This window comes from Arachis stenosperma, chromosome 5 (genome assembly GCF_014773155.1).
Source record: "Arachis stenosperma cultivar V10309 chromosome 5, arast.V10309.gnm1.PFL2, whole genome shotgun sequence".
In the NCBI taxonomy this organism is placed as follows: Eukaryota; Viridiplantae; Streptophyta; class Magnoliopsida; order Fabales; family Fabaceae; genus Arachis; species Arachis stenosperma.
In genome coordinates, this window is record NC_080381.1 from 17937820 (window position 1) to 17962530 (window position 24711).

The 24711-nt window shown below is 35.8% G+C and overlaps 3 protein-coding genes across 3 annotated transcripts; 2 read left to right on the forward strand and 1 right to left on the reverse strand.

Moving 5' to 3' along the window:
• Positions 1-206: 206 nt before the first annotated feature.
• LOC130980503 (uncharacterized) lies at positions 207-6513 on the reverse strand. The gene is made up of 4 exons (XM_057904174.1): positions 6341-6513; positions 3179-3249; positions 3110-3123; positions 207-542 (listed from the first exon to the last, which is right to left on the reverse strand). The coding sequence occupies exons 1-4, from the start codon at positions 6511-6513 to the stop codon at positions 207-209; spliced, it is 594 nt and encodes a 197-aa protein (XP_057760157.1).
• A 12684-nt stretch (positions 6514-19197) lies between these two features.
• LOC130980005 (serine/threonine-protein kinase HSL1) lies at positions 19198-22702 on the forward strand. The gene is made up of 3 exons (XM_057903595.1): positions 19198-19678; positions 19774-21769; positions 21848-22702. Exons 2-3 carry the CDS (start codon positions 19792-19794, stop codon positions 22471-22473), a joined length of 2604 nt encoding a protein of 867 aa, XP_057759578.1. The 5' UTR covers positions 19198-19678; positions 19774-19791; the 3' UTR covers positions 22474-22702.
• Positions 22703-24109: 1407 nt separating this feature from the next.
• On the forward strand, positions 24110-24711 carry LOC130980504 (uncharacterized). The gene is made up of 3 exons (XM_057904175.1): positions 24110-24259; positions 24337-24503; positions 24588-24711. The coding sequence occupies exons 1-3, from the start codon at positions 24110-24112 to the stop codon at positions 24709-24711; spliced, it is 441 nt and encodes a 146-aa protein (XP_057760158.1).

Sequence of the window (24711 nt, forward strand, 5' to 3'; positions counted from 1 at the left end):
GAAAAAGCTCGTTCAGTTGTTGCTGTTGTCATAGGAAGAGTCAAAACAAGACGAATTAATCTATCAATTAAATGATACATATTTGATTTTCCTGTCTCTGTCAATTTTTGACACAATTCAGCAATAGTAGACAAATTCTAAAAATCTGGGACTTTAACTAAATAAACTTCATAATGTTGTAACTCATAATCCAATTGAATCTTCTCTTACTCAGAAAAATCTAAAAAATAGAAATTCTTTGCAAGATTGCATATGTTGCAAACACTGAATAACTTGAAAGCATATTTAGGATCCAACGATGTACTCAATATGAGGAGCTCAATTGCTTGCTCACTAAATCTACTATTTAGCTCTTTCAATTGAAAATCTATCACGCTAGTAAAAATGTCAACACGGTAGTGGTGTTCAACAGTGACAACATCCTTTTTACAACGAGACCGAATTATGTCACTAAAAGAGGCACCCATATCAGGTATCTGAATAGCATGATCATTGCAGAAAGAAACTAACTTTCTCCAAAATGTTGAATCAATGACTTTGTACTAGAAACCAGATGCATAACATTCAAAATGTCTTGAGATTTTTGTTGCAATGCTTGACAAAATTTATCAGTAATTCTTATGATTTCTTTCATCATATGCAAAATGAAAACAAAATCAAATGATAATAAAGATTTAAAAGCATAAGTAGCATCATCAAATTGAGAATATGTAGATCCATTAGTAGCCAAATCTTTTAGAATTGAAGTTGTTGCTCCAAACATACGTAAAAGGCTACAAATTGAGTTGAAGTGAGAGCTCCACTTGGTATCTACTGATTTTTTTAATGTGCCGATTTGATTAGCTTCCCTTCCTAGATGTGAATGGACTTGATTTTCTAGAAAATAAATAACATAGAAGACAAAATACAGCATCCACTTCTGGCGAATATTTTAGCCAAGAAAAACTTTTAAACTAATGAGCTTTGAAACGACGAGGATGCCTTTCAAGACCAGCAAAAGGGTACTCATCCATAATAAATTGATATGGTCCAAACTTTATATATGCTCTACGGATTTCATCTTGTTGATTGATAGGATAATTCTAAATTTGCGGACACTTTCCGGGATCACGCATCAATGTATTAATATTAACTTGATCTATTTCAATCCTTGTTATTTTGGAAGCAGGTGGTTGAATCTCTTGTTCAACAAGTTGTGTCACATGTTGTATCTTAGGTTGTTCAATAATATTTTGAACATTACTCAAAGAATCTAAAGCTGAATTTTGTTCATCATATATTCTCTCTTTTCTCTTGAAAAATGAGTGAATTATTTTCATCTTTGACATTTTTAACTTAACTTGAACTATCTAGCAAGAAAAAAATAAAAATAATTGCATATATGTTATTTTTAAAAAAATTATTAAACCTATTGAACAATAACAAATAATTTTAGAAACACAAATGTATAATAACCAAAAATAAAGTTATTAATTTACCTTATTATTTTTTGTTCCAAGTCTCAACAAAAAATAACTCTATTGAGTGTTGCTCTCACTTCAATCTTTGAACACTGTCCGTTGTAAAAAAAAATTAATTATTTTAAATAAATAATATAAATAATACTTGACGTTGTTATTAGTTTAAAAAAATTGAGATATACCTCTTTGAGTCTTTGCTGTGTATCCAATGGTTAAATTTTGCTGTCCACTTCAAATTTTCAGTGGTTTTTCTTTATATATCTTGTCAGTTTTGGTATGGAAAGAAAATTGAAATACAAAGACCAAAAGTCTATACAAATCTATAATGAGAGTCACTAAAAGAGAGAAAAGTGTGCGCTGACACTCACGCTCTGAGCTTCTAATGCTTTGAAGAGAAAAGTTGGTAAATGTACTAGTACTACTTTAATTAATAATATGGACTATTGTCTATTGGGCTAGTATAATAGAACTATTTTTATTAATTATTAGAATGGGCTACCAATAAACAATAGCCCAAATACCCAATATATGTTACAAATTTTAATTACTTTAATTTACAAGATTCTGTAACTTATAATTTTTTAACATCATATATAAAAAATACTTAATATTATTAATTATTACTATTTACTAATTTTTTTGAAAAATCTTAGGGGACCATGGCCACCTTAGGGCCCCTTCGTCAATCTGCCTCTGGTTAAATGAGTTCTGAATTTCATCCAAGATGAATTTTTATTGAGATTGGATCTCAAATATTTTGTCTAAGAAAAAATAGACAAAAGTATGCTTGAAAGTTCTGGTTGCAATAGTTTTACCGAATTTTCAATTAGGTCCCTATACTTTTTTTCTTTTCAATTGGGTCCCTATACATTAATTTTTTTTAATTTAGTCCCTATTAACGTTAAACGTCAAAAAACGTTAGTGAATTGTAAAATTACTTGTATACCCTTAGGGACCCAATTGAAAAGAAAAAAGTATAAGGACCTAATTGAAAATTTAGTGAAACTATAAATATTCAATGAAAGATATTCCTATAATCTCTTTTATTTTGTCACTATCATTCTTTTGCTTATTTATTATATACAAATTATACCAGAAATACCTTCTCTTTTTTTTACTTCCAAAATACCTTATCTTAAGAACATACAAAAAAAAAGAATGGATAAAATGAAACAGAAATAGTAGTAATAAGTATATATAAAATTCAGTTTCCATCATTTAAGTATTCATTATGATCTTGTAACATTTTACATTTGTGTGGAATCATAGAATATAGTTTGTGTCTTTATCATATCATGGTACACTTACAAAAATCACAAGGCTATGTAATTTGTTATTGAAATTTGAAATCTAAAAACGAAAACCATAAGGCTATGTAATTTTTGTTATTACAGCCTCCAACTCTCTGAACCAGCATAGGGATCAACAATAACATTGATAACTGCCGATTTCCAAGCCAAGAAAAATTTTGAAAAAGCAGACTTGAGTTCATCAGGTGTCCCAACAAGATAACCCTTTCCACTAAAAGCTTCAATCAAATCATGGTAGCTTACTTTCAGAACAAAGAAGTCGGAGCAGGATCATCTTTGTAAAGTCCATTTATCTCTTCGGGGGTTCTCCAGTCACACAGTCAAACATAATGAATTCACCAAACTGTCATAACCTGCCATTTAATACAGAAATATAAATGATCAAACATATTTCAAAAAGAGGAGCACCTTCTCTTGAAGTAGCAGCAGAACCAGCATCATAATCCACAACCTCAAACCATAAAAACCAATCCACAAAACTGCATGAACCAAAACAAAAGGCATGCTACAAGCCAAAGTCACGGCAAGATGAAGAGTTTAAGGGAGAGGTTACTACTCTTTGTGTAGTTCCATAATTTGTTATTTATGTGACACTAAGAGAAATTTGTTCTAAGCTTAGTGTACTACAAAAAAAGTAGGATATATGAAATTCAGTAAAAGTGGCTTGTGAATATATATATAAAATTTGGATCAATATATATATACCAAGTATGCGATAGGCAAGTATGATCAAGTCTAAGAGAAAAAGCATATCGAAGACTTTTATCCGAAGACTTTGACAAGTATTGCAAACAAGCATTATGACAACAACAACAATCAACAATAAACAAACTTCATAAGCTAAATCTCCAAAAACAATGAATATTTTGTTGCAAATTCACAAAATTTGTAGTAGTTCTTTAATCATGATCCAATCCAAACCTAATAAAAGGGACAGTGATATATAACCAAGAGCACAATCAGTACTACTTCCCAAATGAACAACATCGGTCATATTATTTCAACACATCATGAATCATTCTTTTGCTTATTTATATACAAATTGTACCAAAAATAATTTCTTTTTTATTTTTTTTTTGACTTTCAAAATACCTTATCTTAAGAACATACAAAAAAAGAAATGGATAAAATGAAACAGAAATAGTAGTAAAAAGTATATATAAAATTCAATTTCCATCATTCAAGTATTCATTATGATCATGTAACATTTTACATTTGTGTAGATTCATGAAATATAGTTTGTGTCTTTATCATATCATGGTACACCATAGAAAACCACAAGGCTATGTAATTTGAAATCTAAAAATAAAAACCATAAAAAGCATAGTTTCAGTATAATACATATAATCTGGAAATCAATTCTTGTGTTGCAACCTCCCACTCTCTGAACCAGCATAGGGATCAACAATAACATTAATAACAACCGGTTCTGAAAGAGCAGACTTAAGTTCATCAGGTATCCCAACAAGTTAGCCCTTTCCACCAAAAGCTTCGATCAAAGTATGGTAGGATCATCTTTGTGAAGTTCATTCATCTCTTCGAGAGTTTTTCAGTCACCACCATATACACCTCTATTGTTAAAAACAATCACTATCACAAGTACTGGTACTGAACCAATGTCCGAATTGAAAAAAGAGAAAAGGATTAAGATTTTTTTAAGTATGATTTAAGATTTTAGAATTGAATAAAAACTTAATATTAAAGAACTTCCTTCATAAATAAATGAAGCTGATTGACATCATGTTCAACAAATTCTGTCTCATGTTCAACAAATTCTAAATAATAGTCATATGAGGTAATCATTCTGTCTCATTTCTATTGAGAGAAAACTTTATAATTAGCCTCTTGTTTAGTACGAACTTCCAATTTATGTTCATAAGGTGAGTTTGAGAGGTTTCAATAACACTCATAGACATCATATTCTAACCGCAACTCTTTTGACATTATCAGCTATATCCTGAAGTAGCATTTTTCTTTGATTAAACATGAATCCATTATTTCTTCTCAAAGCAGATTATTCTCATAACCATATTACGTTATTAACATCACAAACCATCAAATAAAGTTACGCATAACTCCAAAAAGAAAGTGATAATATTATGAAAATAGGAAATATCAGAGAAATAAATCAAAGCAAAAGGTTTGATTAATAGATTAATATGATGCAGATGTAGTGTTTCTTTTTCTTTTTTCTACAACAACATAATTATTCTCTCTCCCACCTTTCTTTTTGTACAACAAAAATAATAAGGTATGAACCTAAAATCTCATGCATAATATCTAAATTTCTTACCAGTATAATATTTCATGTGGCTCTGTACATAGCTATTTGGCTATACTAGGGGACTCGCACGATGATGACGACTCGCCAAGAAACTCTGATCTTAGCTTTATCAATAAGTGACCAAGATAGTTTAAGCCTTCTCCATCTTGATCTCCACCCCAAAACAAATCATGAGGCAAAGCCTCGACAAGAACAGAACCGGTGGTCAGAAGAAGCATGGTATTCATCACAGCAACAACAATCAACAATAAAGTAAATTCATAATCAGCAAAACCAATTCATATGTCAATTCATCAATTCACAAAACCCTTATATATATTCATATTGTAAACCGAAACTATTATATCAAAAGAATTCAGAATTTAATTAAACAAATAGGTATATCAAATCAATTTAGAAAATTGAAAAATTATCATTTACTTAAACCTGTTTCATTAACTTTGAGAAAACAAAAGAAAAAATTGACATGTTACCTGTTTTGGAAGATCGACTTCAGGCAGCTAGGCGAGGTGCGACGACGTGAGGCGCGGCATAGCGATCCACGGCGAGGGACGCGACGAAAGTGACACACCACCAGTGGGAAGCAGAGTAGAGCAGACGCACAACCAGCACAGAGCAGACCAAGGACGACAGACAATGACGACGATGGATGCTCATGCCGCCAAGGAGGAGGAGGAGGAGTAGGAGGAGGAGGACGACGCCGCCGCCGCCGCCGTCGCCGCCGTAGATGGAGGACGACGCCAACGAATGGAGGAGAAACGTAGTGACTTCAGAGAACAAGCGCTTACTAGGGTTCTTTGCTTTTGGATAAAATGGCAAGGGTAATTTTGGTATTTTGAAAAAATAGAAGTGGGTTTAATTATCTATTCTAATCTAATTAGGAGAATATTTGATTTTTTAATAGGATATTTTGTTATTTCAAACGGTTTTGTCACGATAGGGACTAAATTGAAAAAAAATTTAACATCTAGGGACCCAATTAAAAAAAAAAGTATATGGACCTAATTGAAAATTTTGCAATACTATAGAGACCAACAGAGTAATTAAACCATATTAAAAATAAATAATTTGGTATCACAGAAGCCAAATGCTTCAGTATTTCCAGACAAATGAAACAATGAGACATCAAAATTGTTCCTTCGAGAAACCTAACAACAACAAAGCATCAAAATTCAAACAAAAAAATACTTCCAAATTCCAATCAAACTATTATCATTAATTTATTATATTCAATCAATTTTAAAATTAAAAGATTAAATAAAAAAGAGGTGAGAAACGGAACTGACACTCCTTCGGCAACTCCACTGGCGAGAAGGAACTTGCAGATGATGGTGAAGGCGTAGGAAGGAGCAGCGGCGGCAGTGACGACGCCTTCACGACTAGCGAGCTTAGCTTCCTCGGCCAAAGTAACGATCTTTGTGACTGCAGATTCACCGCTCTTCACATCTTCCGAAGCCATACAAAGAAGGGATTGATTCTCTCTCTCTTTCTCTCTATTTGTGTCTCTTTCTCAGTCTCCGATGGATGCGATGGATCGGCAACGTCGAAGGTTGGTAGCCGAACGATAAAGTCAGAGAGAGAGAAAGAATGAGTGAGTGAGCTCACAACAATTGCACAAGCTTTCCATAAATTTTCTTTTTTTTCTGTTGGTTTTAATCAGATCTGCGAAGGGGATGAGAGAGTAGGAGGTGAGAAGAAGATCAGAGGCAGGGGATGGGGTTTCTAAATTAAAAAAATGTTAAGAGCATTTTAGGAATTTAAAAATTATTGAGGTGTTTTAGATTAGGTTTTTTATTTTTAATTTTAGAATATTCCTTTTTTAATAGAATATTCTGTTATCTTAGACTTTTTTTTAACGGTAGGGACTTGATTAAAAAAAATAATTTAAGGATCCAATTGAAAAGAAAAAAAGTATAGGGACCTAATTGAAAATTCGGTGAAATTATAGGGACCTGCATAGTAATTAAACACCAATTATTTAGTGAGTCATGTGTGCACACAATTCTTTTACTCCAATAGTTGCATTCACCATTTTCGCATTGGGCGTGTGTCTCCGTTAGCAAATCTACATACGTGTATTGTTTTTGTCTAGGATGGCTGATGAGCGGATAATTTGTACGCTTTTTGGCATTGTTTTTAGTATATTTAGTTGAGTTTTTAGTATATTTTTATTAGTTTTTAGTTAAAATTCACTTTTCTGGACTTTACTATGAGTTTGTGTATTTTTCTGTGATTTCAGGTATTTTCTGGCTGAAATTGAGGGACCTGAGCAAAAATCTGATTCAGAGACTGAAAAGGACTGCAGATGCTGTTGGATTCTGACCTCCCTGCACTCGAAGTGGATTTTCTGGAGCTACAGAAGCCCAATTGGCGCGCTATTAATGGCGTTGGAAAGTAGACATCCTGGGCTTTTCAGCAATATATGATAGTCCATACTTTGCTCAAGATTTGATGGCCCAAATCGGCGTTCAAAGTCACCCTCAGAATTCCCAGCGTTAAACGCCGGAACTGGCACCAAAGTGGGAGTTAAACGCCCAAACTAGCATAAAAGCTGGCGTTTAACTCCAAGAAGAGTCTCTATACGAAAATGCTTCAATGCTCAGCCCAAGCACACACCAAGTGGGCCCGGAAGTGGATATTTATGTCATTTACTCATCTTTGTAATTCTTAAGCTACTAGTTCCCTATAAATAGGACCTTTTACTATTGTATTTACATCTTTTGATCATGTTTTTATGATTGAACCCTCTTTGGGAGGCTGGCCTCACGGCTATGCCTAGACCTTGTTCTTATGTATTTTCAACGGTGGAGTTTCTACACACCATAGATTAAGGTGTGGAGCTCTGCTGTACCTCGAGTATTAATGCAATTACTATTGTTCTTCTATTCAATTCAGCTTGTTCTTATTCCAAGATATTCATTCGCACTCAAGAACTTGATGAAGGTGATGATTATGTGACGCTCATCATCATTCTCACTTATGAACAAGTGACTGACAACCACTTCTGTTCTACAAGCAAACAAGGCTCTAATGTTTATCTCTTGGGTTCTTTAACCAGAATCTTCGTGGTATAGGCTAGAATTGATGGCGGCATTCAAGAGAATCCGGAAGGTCTAAACCTTGTCTGTGGTATTCTGAGTAGGATTCAATGATTGAATGACTGTGACGTGCTTCAAACTCGCGATTGTGGGGCGTTAGTGACAGACGCAAAAGAATCACTGGATTCTATTCCGACATGATCGAGAACCGACAGCTGGATAGCCGTGCCGTGACAGGGTGCGTTGAACATTTCCACTGAGAGGATGGGAGGTAGCCACTAACAACGGTGAAACCCTTGCATACAGCTTGCCATGGAAAGGAGTAAGAAGGATTGGATGAAGACAGTAGGAAAGCAGAGAGACGGAAGGGACAAAGCATCTCCATTCGCTTATCTGAAATTCTCACCAATGGAATACATAAGTATCTCTATCTTTATCTTTATGTTTTATTCATACATCACCCATACCCATTTGAGTCTGCCTGACTAAGATTTACAAGGTGACCATAGCTTGCTTCATACCAACAATCTCCGTGGGATCGACCCTTACTCGCGTAAGGTTTATTACTTGGACGACCCAGTGCACTTGCTGGTTAGTTGTGCGAAGTTGTGTTTATGCCATGGTATTGAGCACCAAGTCTTTGGAGCCATTACTAGGGATTATTTGAGTTGTGAAAAGAAGTGATCACAATTTCGTGCACCAATGGCACTATTCTAATAAGTGATGTGGCTATTCGTTGCCATGTTGGATTAATTCTTTTTAAAATTACTTATTAAGTGAAATTAACCCTAAACCTCTATCCTTTCATCTTTACAAATTGCAAAAATTCGTGGAATCCTAACAGAGAACAAAGAGTATGGCTTCAGTTCATGGAACGAAAAGCCCCATATCCTTAAGTTGTGGTAGCTCTTCTGGTGGTGCATCTTCATTATTGAGGAACAAAAAGAAGAAGAAATTTGACTACAATAATGGCAAGTGTTTGCATTGGCTTGAAGTAATAATACTGAAGTTTGGAACGGATTGGAATCCAGGCAGATTGTTTCTTCAATGCCCTTTGTGGGAGGTATATTATGATCTTGCATTACTCTTTGAATTAGGGTTTAAGGTTTTTTCCATGAGTTTTCTTTCTTTTCTTCGTGATCTGCTAATTCTGTAAAATGCACAAATTTTGAACAAAGATATGAGCATTTTATATCGGCTGGTGAAGTTGAAGGAAGTGTCAGAAATGTGGGATAGAGAAAAGGAGTGAAGAAAGCCTATAGAAAGAGTTAAGGGTACACCAAAAGAAAAAGATGTGATGAAACTGTATAACACGGTTAATCAAATTAATGAAGATTTAAAGTGTATTAGAAAAATAGGTTAGAAAATCTGTTAATTTGAAAATTTGTACATTGTTGTTGTGTATGATTTTTGGTCAAAAGTAAAAATTATTATGTAATGCCTTTTGAAGGCTATGTCTATTTTGTAATTTGCATTGAATAAATGAAAAACTATGTTTTGTTTCATTCTAATTTGATGTAACTAAAATATTCTAGAATTTATCCTGTGACATGCAAAATAACAAAGAAATTTCAACCTAAATAGTAGTAATTGTCATTAATATTAAATCATTCTATTATCATGGTAACAACCACAAAGACCAAAATATTTAATTAAAAGTCAGTGCTTCATTATAATAACCACAACAAATCAAACATAACCAACATAAAAGTTATTAACTTGCCACAAACTAAACATACTAGAAACATAACCAAATCAAAATAGAAGTCACTGCTTCATTACATTTTGCATAAGAAAGCAAAACTAGTGTCATAACTAAAATAACAATTCACCACTTGTGTAGAAAATAAACAACTAAAATGCAAGTAAAAGTTGTTCTAATAGTCTATTTTTTTAGTTGCTGCTCCACGCATTGTCCCACCTCCATTTTTGTTGGGCTTTTGTGAGCCTATTTTTGATCCACTCCCAATTCTATTTGGGCCACTTTGACAACTCGGTGCAATTGGGCCACTACCTCTTCTAGGAACTCCTTTTAGTACAAGTTTTGTTGGTCTTAGACCAACTTCATGTTGTTGTGTGAAATTTGGGGTGAGAATGAATTGCATGAATCTCCCTCACATAGCTGTGCTTGCAGCATTCATGGTTTTAGTGAATACCATAGCCTTTAGCGTTATCCCAAAACTCTTTACTTGGTTTAAGGTTGATGTTAAACTGATATGTGGTGTTATAGGTCGCCATTCTAAGCCAATTATGGATTTGATTCACTGGCCTACGTCCTCTCAAAGCAAGTGTTATAGAAGCATGCCTGCAAGGCAAGCCTATAAGCTGCCAAAATCAACAAGTGCACTTGTTACTCTTTCTCTTTTCTCTCTTAAGCCTACTCAGTTGTCTAGGTGCAATAGTCTCAATATATCCACTCAGAGATTTCTTGTTCTTTGTCATAACCCTCATGATATATGTTCTAATATCTTCCAACATTATGATAATTGGCTTGGTTCTGTATTTCAGGATTTTATCTTTAAATATCTTACAGTTGTTATTAGTCATATTGTCTGTCTTTGGCCACTCACTAAAATATGCTTTTATCCATGATCTAGGGTCAAGTCTATTTAAATATTCCCTGGCTACATTGTTAATCCACTTTAGCGTCATCATTGCAGCATCAGACTCTTGGACAATGGTAGCTTTATAGCACTCCTATACTGCCCTTTTCAACTGCTTATCCTTTCACATTTTTGTGAAGTTATTTTAGATATGCATTGCATAGAATCGATGATGGACTCTAGGCATGAGGCCTTGTAAAGTCATAGTTAACAACCATTAACGAGCCAATTTTTACAAAGCATAATAATGTAGATAGTACATAAGAACCTGGATATATACTTTTTATTGGTCACTTATAAAGTTTCAACCATGCACTCTATACTTTTCTAAGTCACAATGAAGGAGTTCAAGAAACTATCTCCAATTTTCTCTTGTTTCTGAGTTAACAACTGCATAAGTAATGTGGAAGATCTAATTGTTAGTATCTTGTCCTACTGTTATAAGCAACCGTTCCCATAATGTCTATTAAAAAATGTCTCATCCAGTTTGATAAAAGGCCTACACCCTTGTATGAGTGCTTGTTTGTAAGCCTCAAATGAGATATAAAGTTGCTTGAAAAGTGGCAAAAAATTAGGCATAAGAGTTATGTCTATGTCAATAGTGGCTCTTGGGTTGGTCTTCAGAAGCTGTAGAATGTAATCTCTTAACTTAGCATACTACTTCCTCTTTGAATCTGATTGCAGATTTTACAATCACAACTACCAGCTAGCAAGTGCACCGGGTCGTACCAATTAATAAACTCACGGTGAGTGAGTGTCGATCTTACAAGGATTAACGTATTTAACAAACAATAGTCAATCAATTATTCTAGTCAGACAATCAAAATTTAGGGTTTTAGAAAGTTTTGACATAAATAATGAAGTAAGCAAAGGCAAACAGTAAGCGTTGAAAGATAATATGATTAAAAGAGTTAAGGTTTTAGAGATGTTGAGTCTTCTGGATCAATACTTTCACTTTTCACCTTGATCATGCAAATATACATCCATGGCAAATCATTAATAATCAAACCCCTATCACTTGGTAATTCGATTTCTCTTTAACCTAATTAATCGCTAATTCTTTAATCAATTATTCATGAAAGAGTTGAAGCACGTTCATTGATTTATACGCCACACAATTCATAAGAATCTCCCCTAGTTGATTCGATGTCACTTATCAAGTCTAGTTTCAAAATTTAAGAGATGTGAGAATAAGTTTTTAAGCTTAATTTAATTAATCAACTTTTCCAAGAAGTTAAAAGAATTCAAGTCAGAAGAGAATTATTTCCCAACGCATTCAAATCTTTTGGATGAAGAATGAAAACTTTTTCTTAAGAAGATATCAATGCATCAATCAAAGGTAGAAAATCTATAATATTAGTCCATAGGAATCAACAGAGCTCCTAACCTTAACCAAGGAGATTAGTTGCTCATGTCTTCAGAGAAAATCTTAAAATTATGAAAAGTAAAAAGTGCCGAGGAAAAAGGAGCCGTGAGTGAGTTCTCCCCTTAAATACTAACCCTAAACAAGTTTTAAATTCAAACTTAGAATATAATCAAAATTAAGATAAATCAAATCTTCTTCATAAGTGTTTTCTTCCATCCAAGCTTTCAATCTTATCTTCTTGCAATCTATAATTAATTGCTGTGATATTTGGCTTAAGTTGAGCCTTCAATTGACCACACAAGTGATGAAGAATTGGAGGTTTAGTGGCTAAGTTAAGGGCCCTGGAATGTGACTAAAATCTCACATGGCACGTGAGCCATTCACGTCGTACGTAGAGCCTAAATCTTGATTCAATTCACTCCCTGACTTGATCATGTGGGACGTGGAGTATCTCACATTGAATGTTACATTGATTTCATTCAACTTTTGTCTCTGTTTTGCTCAAGGTGTTGTACGTAGAAAAACTCATGTCTCACGCGAACTAGGTGTTGTCCATACGCATGCTTGATGCGTACGCATGATACCTCTTAAATCTCTTGCGTACGCATGACACCTCTTTTTCGCCCTGGTTGTAAGTATGCATGCTAGATGCGTACGCATGATAGGCCAATTATCCATCTTTGTGCGTACACATGCGAGATGCAAACGCATGGATCCCTTTTAATCCCCAAAGTGGTACACCATGTCTCCCACGTTGCATGGTCATTGTGGGTTGTTTCCAATGAGCTTCCTGTTTAATCCAGAGAGCTTACTGTTCCAATTCTTTGTACTTCTTGTGTTTGATGACTCCTATCCTATGTTTTCTCTTGTTCCTTGCCAATTTTTTTTCAAATTCTCCTATAACCAATTAATTCAATTAACTCAGTAGTTCTTATTTAACCATGAAATCATTGCTTATCCAGTAGGAATTCATAGCAAATTAAACAAATATCATAAAGAAAAAATACTAAAGATGCGAATGCATCATAACCCTCAAAATACTCCCTTACTTTTTCATTGTTCTCTGTATCTTATTGTAGTTAATGGTGATAGTAAACTCCTTCCTAAACAAAGCCTTAACTTAAGCATATTTATGTCTAAGTTGATCCCTTAACTTCTCCTCTAATTGTTTAATAACCCAAGCTCCGTTTGCTGATTTGTTTGTGTATCTTCTAGCACATGTATGTTAATTCACAAAAGTTTTCACTTAAAAGCTTCTTGGCTCATTTGATTTGAACAATAAATATTTTAAAGAGAATTTTTATCACAGAAAATAATTTTTTTCATTTTTTAGTCTCCATTCTTCTAAACTTAATGCTCCTACCAATCTATATGTTAAACTTTTTAACTACTCTTTTAGATTGATCTATTATTTCAAACATCATGCCAAGCTCTAGATGAACTAACTTAAAAGTAGCATTTGAATTTTCTTAAGGCCAAGCAGTGCAGTCTCTCCTCATAATCACTGTCACAATATGATGAACAAGGGCTGTGCAATTTCTCAAACTCATATTGATGGTAGTCTGGGTTAGAATAATCATCATTATCATCATCTGAATCTAAATACTCAATTTTTACATGAGGAATATATATTTTAGGAGCTTCACTCCTGCCTCACACAAAAGCTTGTCCAGCAGGAGTTGGCCTCTTTTATGAAGCTCTCCTATTCTGTTGCTTATTTTTTATTATTGGCCAGGGATCTTATTTTGTGTAGCTTGAGATTGAGGTTAAGACTCAGCTTGTGTTTGGATTTGGACTTCAAGTGGTGGATCAGGTTGTGTTTGGATTTGAACTTCAAGAGGTGGATTAGGTTATTTTTGGGTTTGGGATTTTGGTTGGCCTATTTTGGTTTTAGGTTGTGTTGCCCTTTGGTTGGATTTTCTTGTTGAAGTTAAGGTTTGTGTAGTAGATTTTCGAAATGAATTATGGGTTGTTATCTTGGTTTGTCTATTTCTTCCTACAACTTTTTGGTTGAGATTAGATTTCTTTGTACCATCTTCTTCATTTTCCTATTAGATGATATAGGTAAAGGATTTGCATTAACAACGGATGGTTCTGTTTAGGAGTTAGGTAGTTCTTCTTCATCAACATCAACTACTTAAACCTCTGATAGAAGATCAACAATGTGCTCTCAATACACATGCACCACTCAATCATTTTTCCTAATTGTATTCTCATATATTTTTACTGCATCACTGTCAAGGCTAATTAGGTTCATTCCAAGACCACCCATGATGCCAGGGCATCTTGGGTAGCTTTACAAGCTATTTTAGTTGATTTAGAACTTAGTTTAGTGCATTTCTTAGGTAATAAGCAAGCATTTATACTTAATATTCATGCATGCATGCATGTATTAAAAGTGTGGTGAAATCATGTGAACATGAGAGCATAGACTGCGTAATTTAGTTAAGTTAATCAAGTGATTTTTATGGCCTTTAAAAGAAGGTTTCGCATGCTTATGAACTTCAAAATTTGATGCACCTTCTTTGGTTTGTGACAGGGGAAGTTGAGGCAGAGATATGGAGTCCTGGAGGAGCAAGATTTCAAGTCTAAGCTCACCATTCAAGCTTACTCAAGGGCATCCAGCACATCTGAAACCGGCGCTCTCCATCAAGCTCTCCAGCAGCAACAATACCTTGTTAAGCATACCAAGCTCTCTCTCAAGCTCTCTCAAGAGCGCCACTCTCAGCATGTCAAGCCTCACCACTCTCAACAAACCTTGCCACACCTTGACACCAACCTTGCCACACATCGACACCAACCTTGACATTATTCTCGACACCACTTGACACCAACCTCACCACACCATTCAACACTCCAAGATCTTCAGCAAGCTTGCTGGAGAGCACCACTTTCACCCTTCATGCCAAAACTCAAGCTCTCTTCCAAGCTCTCCAGCAAGCTTGCTGGAGAGCGCCATTCCCACATACACTCACCACACTTGACACCTTAACTCTTTATCACAAGCATCAACTAAGGCCACACTCTCCATCTCAAGAGCGCCAAGATAAGCACATCAATCTCAGTGTCACGCTCATTTTGGGCGCTCTCCAGCAAGCTTGTTGGAGAGCGCCAATCATCAATAATGCCCTGAAAGTGTCACGCTTGCTCACAACGCTCACTTGCAAGCTTGATCTCCAGCGCCAGCAACAAAGACACCCCTGGAGAAGAGGCAGTGCTCACTTGGCGCTCTCCTGGGCGCTCACTCAAGAGCACCTTCGATTCTAAGAATTTGAGTTTTTCTTGTTGTATGCGTACGCACAAGCATATTCGAACGCACAAAACATGCATTTTTAAGGAAGTGTGTGCACGCAGAAGCCTGTGCGCATGCACAAAAGGGTGATTCTGGCGCTCGCTTCCAGCTTTCGTTTGCAAGCTCATGTTGGAGAGCGCCTTCAACACTGCACCAAGGAAAAATTGAAGTGTGTGCGTACGCACAACATGGTGTGCGCACACACAAAGGGGAGTTTTTGCAAAGTGTGTGCACACACAAGCAGGTGTGCGTACGTACAGAAAGAAAAATGACCCACGCTTATTCTCCACGCTCTTGAGCAAGTGTAGCGCTCTCCTGGAAGGTGCCAACACTCACGTTTCAAGCTTACTACCAAGCGCCAGAGTTACGAAGCCTAAAAGCCTAATTACATCAAGTGAAGACTTTGGGGGAGTGTGCTATAAATAGAGGAAGTTTTGAACTTCACAAAGGGAGAGCTTATGGAGTAGGAATTAGATCACTACACTTTTCATTTACTTGCTTGTACTTAGCGTAGTTTTACTTTCTTGCAAGTTTATTTTCATACACTTTCAATTTCTTTTGAGTTTTCTTAGAGCAATAATCAACTAAACCCCACTCATTAGGGGGAGGAGCTCTGTTGTAATTCCAATAGATTAATGCAATTCTTCTTCTTCTCAATACGCTTGTTGTAGCTACGGGAAAGTTTTTGTGCGTCATAGATCCAATTACTACCAAGAGGGGGTTGGATCTACTTGAATCTCTATGTGAGTCTTGAGAAAGGGATCATAGGATTCAGTTTGAGACTTCTCCCTCACAACTCTTTTAATCAAAATATTCTTAGTTGGTACGTGACATATAATCTCTTTGAATTGAGATCCTAAGGGTTGTGTGGCTTATGGATTAGGAATTGAGCTTCACCTCTTCTCATGAACAATTAGATCAAGAGATTGAAAATTGATTGTGTTAAGAGAAATTAAGTTGCTAAGAGATTGGAATTCAATTATTTACAATCCGTTATAGATCTACTTCATATGATTGAGAAAGAAGTTGAAACCCATTGATTCATGAAAGATCATAGCATCTCCGATCCCTAATGAATCTCACTCATTATTGTTCTCCATTTAAATTCTTTTAAATTTCTAATTTCCTTTGATTCCCAGTACCCAGAACCATTTACATTTCATGCAATTTATATTCCTTTGTCATTTACATTCTTGCCTTACTTTCTTTTCATTTAAGCTTCTGCTCTTTACTATTCTGCAATTTACTTTGAACTCTTTATTATTCAGTCGTTTAGATTCAGCACTTTTACTTTCTACACCATTTACTTCTTGTTGATTCAATCACATAAAATCATCAAATATTTGTTTGACTAGAGGAACCAATTAACTAAAGTTACTTGATCCATCAATTCCTGTGGGATCGACCTCACTCAACAGTGAGTTATTACTTGACGATCCGGTACACTTGCCGAAAAAATTTATATTGCGAAATTCTCACTCATCAACCCCTACCTAAGTTGAATAACCCAAGTCCTTCCAACTAATGTATTCCAGATCTTTGAATAATCCCTCTGTAAGAAAAATATTCAGTGTTTCAACATTCACTCTTGATATTAAGGGAACGTAACCTCTCCTCCACTGTATACCAAAACTCCCTTGGCATTTAACCTTTCCTTGTGGTGATACATGAATGTAATATGAGTTGATATCTATGAAGAAAACAAAACTTCAATTAAGTACTAAACCAAAAAAAAAAAAAAACCTAATCTTTATAACGACCACTTAGTTGTAACAAAAACCTAAGAATATTTCAATCGGCTTTAAAATAGTGGAAAAGTTATTATATTTGATCGTTTCTCCTTTGATCCTTTCTAAAATGTGATCATCGCAATTGTGATATCATACCTTCCTCGAATAAACTGAAAAACAACTCTTCCAATGTTCTTCGCATTAGAATGATTCGAACAATATCTTCACTTCATTCTCATCTCTTTTTTACTAGGGCTTTCTAATGCTTTTAGAATGTAAAGTGTATTATGAAGAACAATGAAAAAACTAGCCTCATGGTAATAAATAATCACATCACTCATTAGAATAGTATCATTTTGGACAAAAACGTTACACATGTGCAAATTTACTAATGGAGAGTTTATCGTCAGAATGATAAATATGATCATTGGAAAAAAAATTGTATATATACATGAGCCGTTAAATGATTCAAGTATAATTATGATCTCTATATGAATTTTTAGATATATTTTTGTCCAATTTTTTTTAATTGAGTTTCAAATATTCTTATTTTTTAAGAATTTTAGATGTGTTTTACTTTATGTTGAATATTGGCCGTAATATTGGATGTGTAATATTAGCTCCAAAATTTTTTTTTTTCTACGTTATCTTGATTGCTGTTTATTCTATTATAAATTAAATACGTTCCCCTTCAATCTACATTGGCAGTTGTGCCTTGTGGCCAAGAATTTAGATATAGAAGAAAGGCAGTAATAATGGTCGAATAGATGTTAAAATAACATACATATCATAATTGAACGTACAGCAATTAATTAATCATTGACAGAGTCAGCATGCATGCTTCTAGTTTAAGCAATGTTTTCGGAGTAAACTGGACTGCAATAAACCCTCTTATAAGTTGTAAAAAGCGCATCCGAAATTTCGAAGAAAAAACTTAACATAGCAAAGGAGACTAATACACACGTAAACGACAGTTGACAACGGTAAACCAAACCCACACCACACTGCAGTTTCAAGGGATTGGGTAGAAACCTCAAGTGTAGACTAGGTTTTCTTCCGTTCATTTGCCGTGACAGTTTTGTATGCACTAATTAGGATCGGTTAATTGTCAATGACTGCAACAATATAATGCTCATTGCACCCTCACATCTTGTATACATATATTAACGAAAAAGACTCAATTGCGATTTTGCTTATTACTAGTATGTCTATTCATTTAGATTGGATAAAAATTATCTAAGATATTGATCTTCTATTTTATTACGGAATATCTTGAATACTCATTCAATCGTACTTAACTCAAATAAATTGTGTTAATTTTTAGCGATAAATTATTCTGAGCTATATCAATTTAATCAGTTTTAGTGACAGTACTATAAACTTGACATTCAAAATTACATTAATGTCACATATAATCTGAACGTTTTTTAACAGTTACCATGTTATAAACACAGATCATATTTTACAACACAAGTTCGATTTTTAACGTCCGTAACAAAACTTTTTCTTTGGTGTACAAAATAATACTTTAATATATAATCTATAACATTTCTTTAATAATAAATACTCAGATTCTAAATCCATGTTAAAATAACGAAATATCGAATGTTCATAAATTCTACAAATGAAAGCGACCTGCCGAATGAAAAACGAGAGATTCTATCTTTTTCTATGTAAAAAAAGTTCATTTTAGAATATTTTATAAGTATTAATTTTTTTCATTGAAATTTTTTTATTGTATTCTCTTTATATTTTTAAATATTTATGATAATAAATAAAAAAATTAAGTTTAATATTTATATAACATAATGTTCCAAATTATGAGTTTAAAAGTTAATTACTTTTACTTATATTTATGTGATAATACATGATTATATATCTTGTGTAATAAAATTTGTTGCGTGAAATTGGCTTTTCTTTTCCATTAATTATATATTATTTTCTATTTGTTACGGTACGTTATTTAATTGGTGACCAAGTTGGCGTTGAATGTTGACGTGATTTGTTGGTGGAGATTCTAAAAAACGCAGGTCAAAAGAGGACGTCCTGGCAGAGTTTTTATATATAGACAAGATGCGGTGACTGAGACGAAATTCGCGGGAAACATAACTGACTCCAAACACGACGGTTATGTCCAATGCCCATTTTACATTCTTCTTCAAACGGAAACTCTGAGTCAGGTTTGGATTACAAAGAAGAACAACAGGAACAACTTCCTCCTCCTTCTTCTTCTTCTTTCTCTATACCAAAACATTCTACTACACCTGTCCACACCTGTCTCCGAGTTTCCGTTATCTCTTAAATCCTAAATCTTCCACCATAAATCAATCACAAGAAACATAATATAACGTACCGCTTCGGTTTCTGCTTTCTTGCATTGCCATGCATACTCATTTGATTTTGTGATTTCATTCATTTCTTTTTTCTTCTTTTTTTTTTATTCCTTTGGTTAAATACAATCTGGATTTCTCCCACTGGACCCCAAATCCAACTTGTCTCTTTGAAGTTCTCACAGAACTTCATTGAGACATCATTTGGAATTGTTCATACGCAAATAACAGGAGGAGGAGGAGTCATTCCAGCTTAATTTTCAAGGTATATGATATTATTTTCCATCTCTATTTGACTATGGTCTCGTTTTCATATTATATTAACCTTTTATGGATTTTGGGTTGTTTCTTGTTACAAAGGTTTGTAAAGCCGCCGGAATGGAACAGTTCCGGCACATTGGAGAGACTCTTGGGAGTTTGAAAGCGCTTATGGTATTGCGAGATGAAATTCAAATCAACCAACGGCAGTGCTGTTTGATCCTTGAAATGTTTAGCTTGGCGTTCGAGACGATTGCAGAGGAGATCAGGCAGAATCTGAAGCTGGAAGAGAGAAGCAGCAAATGGAAGCCTCTGGAGTTGCCTCTGAGAGAGCTTTGCAGGGTTTTCAAGGAAGCCGAGTTGTACATCCGGCAATGTTTGGATTCCAAGGAGTGGTGGGGGAAAGCCATCACCATGTCTAACAATTCTGACTGTGTTGAGTTCCATATCCACAATCTCCTTTGCTGTTTCCCGGCCGTGATCGAGGCCATTGAGAATGCAGGGGAGGCGTGTTGTCTTGATCAGACCGAGAAGGAGAAGAAGAAGGTCATGGTGTCAAGGAAATATGACATGGAATGGAATGATTCCAAGCTTTTCCAATGGAGATTTGGGAAGCAGTACTTGGTCTCTCGGGATATCATCAGCCAATTGGAGAATGCGTGGAAGGAAGATAGGTGGAGGCTCATAGAATCACTCAAGGAGAAGAAAACTACGTCCAAGAAGAACGAGCAGCGCCTCGCCGAGATACTCTTGAAGAAGCTTGTAAATGGATCTGACAGCAAAATGAATCAGGATCTTTGGCCAATCCACGTTCTCGTGGGAGCCAAGGATTACCAGGTGAGGCGAAGATTGGGAAAGGGGAAGGAGTATAAGGAAGTGAGTTGGCTTGGACAGAGTTTTGCATTGAGGTACTTCATTGGAGAGAAGCAAGCCTATGAAGGTGAGATTTCAAAATTGTTATGTCTTTCTCACCCCAACATATTGCAATACCTTTGTGGATTCTACGATGAGGAGAAGAAAGAGTTTAATCTTGTGATGGAGTTGATGAGCAAGGATCTGTGGACCTACATGAAGGAGAATAGCGGTCCAAGGAGGCAGATCTTGTTCTCAATTCCAGTTGTGGTGGATCTCATGCTTCAAATTGCAAGAGGCATGGAGTATCTCCACTCCAAGAAAATCTACCATGGAGATCTTAACCCTTACAGTGTTCTACTCAAAGCAAGGAACTCCCAAGAAGGTTACTTCCATGCAAAAGTCTCAGGATTTGGCCTTCCTTCCCTGAGGAACCGCGATCCGGCACAGAACCCCGAGGACCTGAACCCTAGCATATGGTATGCTCCGGAAGTACTGCACGAGATAGAAAAAGGAGGGAAGGTTTCTACCTGGTGCAAGTACTCGGAGAAAGCAGACGCATACAGCTTTGGAATGATTTGCTTTGAGTTGCTGACAGGGAAAGTCCCTTTCGAAGATAACCACCTTCAAGGGGAGAGAACCACACAGAACATCAAAGCAGGGGAGAGGCCTCTCTTCCCTGGTCGCTCCCCAAAATACCTTGTTAGCTTAATCAAGAAGTGTTGGCAAACCGATCCTTCACAGCGTCCTACTTTCTCTTCTATTTGTAGGATCTTGCGTTACACCAAGAAGTTCCTCTCCACCAGTACTGAGTACTATATCATTAATCCCGAACTTAACAACCTTGAGCTTCAATCTCCACCTGTTGATTGCTGCGATATAGAGACCACTTTCCTTAAGAATCTACCGGAGGAGATGGCACCACATGTTTCCGCTGTTTCTCAAATTCCTTACCAGATCTATGCTTACAAGGTTGTGGAGAAAGGGAAGATCAGCCTCTTGAATTCAAGAGATAAAGGCAGCGAGACAGAGTTGCCAAAGGAAGATTCTCCTCAAGGAAGCGATGAATTCAGCTTCGCTTTTGAAGATGATCAAGTTTCCGCGGCTGAACCCTTTCAGTTTATAACTTCTCCCAAGTCAGTTCATGGCGGCGAAACACCGTCTTTTTTCTCCGAAGCACCGGCGAAGAAGACTGTTAGAATAAAGAGCCCAGTGCGAAAACTTGACAAGCTCAAGAAAGACCAAGGTTTGTTGCTGCTTCCTACATGATTTGTATTTGTATTTGTAAAATATTAAACTAAACTAATCTTATAAACATTGATAGGAGCGAAATCGATGCCGGCATCTCGCGTTACTTTAAAGGCAAGTAAGGCATATCTGGCGTCACCGGCAGCTAGTCCATTGCACCCTTCACTGAGAAAAAAACCAACACAAGTCTCAGAGACAGAGCGCAACACTCCTAAGAACAACAAAGCTGTGACCACTACTCCTTCGACCCCAATAAGGAGAAGAAAATGCGAAGGGCATCACGTGCCAGAATTCATGGGAAGCCCGAGGGTGAAACCAAGGGATCAGTCGCCATTAATGGCTAACAAGCTGAAGAAGACACCGCTGACAATGACCCCAGGAAGGATAATGGCACGTACAAGCGACGCGCATTTGATACTGCAGAAGAGGCTCTTGATGGGTTCAAGCACAAGCAAAGGAGGAAGATGGGACCATGGAACTGAACACAGGACATCGCTGTCATCATTGGCATTGAGTCCTTTGAGTCCATATGTGATGAGAAGAAGAAGATCAACGGCGACAGCAGCAACATCATGTGGCCACGCCTCTGACTCGGAGAGCACTTGTTCTAAGCACAAAAGAGAGAGCATATCACCATTCGCAATGAGTCCTTTGAGCCCCTACGCTTCCAGAACAACAGCCTGCGGTCATGTCTCCGATTAATTAAGAAACACCCGCCAAAAACCATCATTTGTTCTCCTGATTTTTTTTGCCACCGGAAAAAGAGATAACAAAATCAAAATCAAAACAAAAACTAATTTAATTCATTTGTGTGGGCCCCAAGTAAGTCAAAGAAAAGAAAGAAGCAATGTACAGAATTTTTTATTTTTTATTTTTTTTATTTGTCAAGGTTAGAAGCCGAGTTTCGTGCTTGGTTTTATTGTTTGCTGTCTTTCACAGAATTCCGTTTTTCATTTAGGACTCTAGCTTTTAGCAGCTTAATTTTTGGGTGGATGAATGGGTTATCTCATAATTTGATGTATTTCTTTTTACTTTCTTTCAAAAAATTTTAATAATAAGATGTTAAACAAAGAATTTTTTATTAACAAAGGATTAAGGATTAAGAGAAAATATTAATTTTCAAATTTAAAGGTATAAAGAACTTAATATTTCCATTTAAATAATCTTATCAAGTATACTAAAATTGGATAGAAGCAAAATGTTTAAGGCACAAATTAATTTGTAAATAGATTTAAAAATGGTGAAATGCTGAAGAATGGATGAATGGCGTGTTATGCACAAATGTGGAGCTGCTAATGTCAGAAACCATAAAATGTAACTTGCGTTTTGTGTGGGACGAAGATAAAAAAAATGTTGCATCCTGCAAAACGCAACTTGCGATTGGCAGGGCAGGGCAACCAATTTTTGTATCGTATCCTGGTGTCTCCTGCATGCAAACAGGAGTAGTTGTTGACCAGCCTTGGGTTCGGCAAAACGCAGACTGCGTTTGTCAGCCGTGCAGGGCAAATCGCAGGTTGTGATTGGCAGCCTCCCTAACTGCATGTCCGACACGTGTAATAGAGGGGACTGAATCCGCTTATAAAACCAAAACGCAGGTAGGTTCAAAGGTGAAAAACGTTAGTGGAGAAGAGTGAAAAACGAGAGTGAAGAAGCAAGAGTGACAAAAGGTTATTGAAGAAGGAAGAGTGAAGAAGCAAATGTGGGAGAAGAAGTATGCTGTGAAAGGTTAGGGTTTGAGGAAGGAAGAAAAAATAGTTCATGATTTTATCAAATCGAAAAAACACATTATTGAATATCTGAAACATCTTTAATGGGTAAGTTTTTTTATGATCAATAAATAAATATATTTATTTGTATTTTATGTATTTGTGTTACTACTATTACTATTACTATTATTATTATTATTATTATTATTATTATTATTATTATTATTATTATTATTATTATTATTATTATTATTAGTAATAATAATAGTTGTAGTAGTATTATTGCGGTTATTGTTATTATTATTAGGGATAAGTATTGTTTTGGTCCCTCACGTTGAGGGTCGGAATCGAACCCGTCCCCGATATATATTTTGATTTAAAATCGTCCTTAAAGTCGCATGTAAATTTAAAATTGTCCTTTATAACATTTTCGGACATAAATGCCCTTGCGTCGTTATGAGGCAGTTATGATCATCGAAAATAATAATAAATGTATATATGTATATATAGGAAATTAAAATGAATGGGAAAGTTTAATAATGATACATTGAATTGAAAGGAGGAAAGGGTAAAGCAGCGTGGAAGCCATTGTTGCAGAGCTCACCGTGAGGACCTGCTGGAGGGAGACAGCCATGGCTACACGAAGCTCAACCTCGTCTCGAATCCCATCTTCGTCACAAGGTAGGCTGCTACTTTGTTCTCATGGTGAGAAGCCGGTGTTGCGAATCTCGGGGACCAAGGAGAACCCAGGTCGCAGATTTTGGGGTTGTGTCTACTCTGAGGTTTGTTTATTTGCTTTTTCGCTGAATTGGGTCTTCTGGGTGTTGGAAGGGATGGTGATCTCTGTGGGTATGTGCAGGTGCAAGAAGGCTGCAATTTTTTTCATTGGGCAGATCCAGATACAGAGGTGGAGTATTCAGAAATTGCTAGGTTAAGGAAGAAGCTTTCGATGATGAAATCAAGAACTAAAGTGGCAGAGTGGAAGCTGAAGTTCGTTGCAGTGTTAGGGTTTTTTGGGTGGGTTGGGTTTGTATGTTTGCTGTTGCAGAGTTGGTCTAAAGCAACGCAACAGTGTGTCATTCCGTTGAACCTGGTATGAAACATGTGTAGGTATATTCCGCTATTGTTTTTGGTGGTGAATTGGTCTGGCTGGGGTTTATGTATTAGGGGGGTTCTTGATTGTGGTATGTTGAATGTATTTGAAGATGTACTTGTAAGCATGGTTGGATATTGA

Coding starts and splice junctions, on each gene's coding strand:
- LOC130980503 (XM_057904174.1), bottom strand. CDS start 6,513: ATGGCTTCGGAAGATGTGAAGAGCGGTGAATCTGCAGTCACAAAGATC. Junction 3,250..6,340: donor AGTGGAGTTGCCGAAGGAGT/GTCAGTTCCGTT, acceptor TGGTTCATGCAG/TTTTGTGGATTGGTTTTTAT.
- LOC130980504 (XM_057904175.1), top strand. CDS start 24,110: ATGGCTACACGAAGCTCAACCTCGTCTCGAATCCCATCTTCGTCACAA. Junction 24,260..24,336: donor GGGGTTGTGTCTACTCTGAG/GTTTGTTTATTT, acceptor GGGTATGTGCAG/GTGCAAGAAGGCTGCAATTT. Junction 24,504..24,587: donor GGGTTTTTTGGGTGGGTTGG/GTTTGTATGTTT, acceptor AAACATGTGTAG/GTATATTCCGCTATTGTTTT.
- LOC130980005 (XM_057903595.1), top strand. CDS start 19,792: ATGGAACAGTTCCGGCACATTGGAGAGACTCTTGGGAGTTTGAAAGCG. Junction 21,770..21,847: donor CAAGCTCAAGAAAGACCAAG/GTTTGTTGCTGC, acceptor AAACATTGATAG/GAGCGAAATCGATGCCGGCA.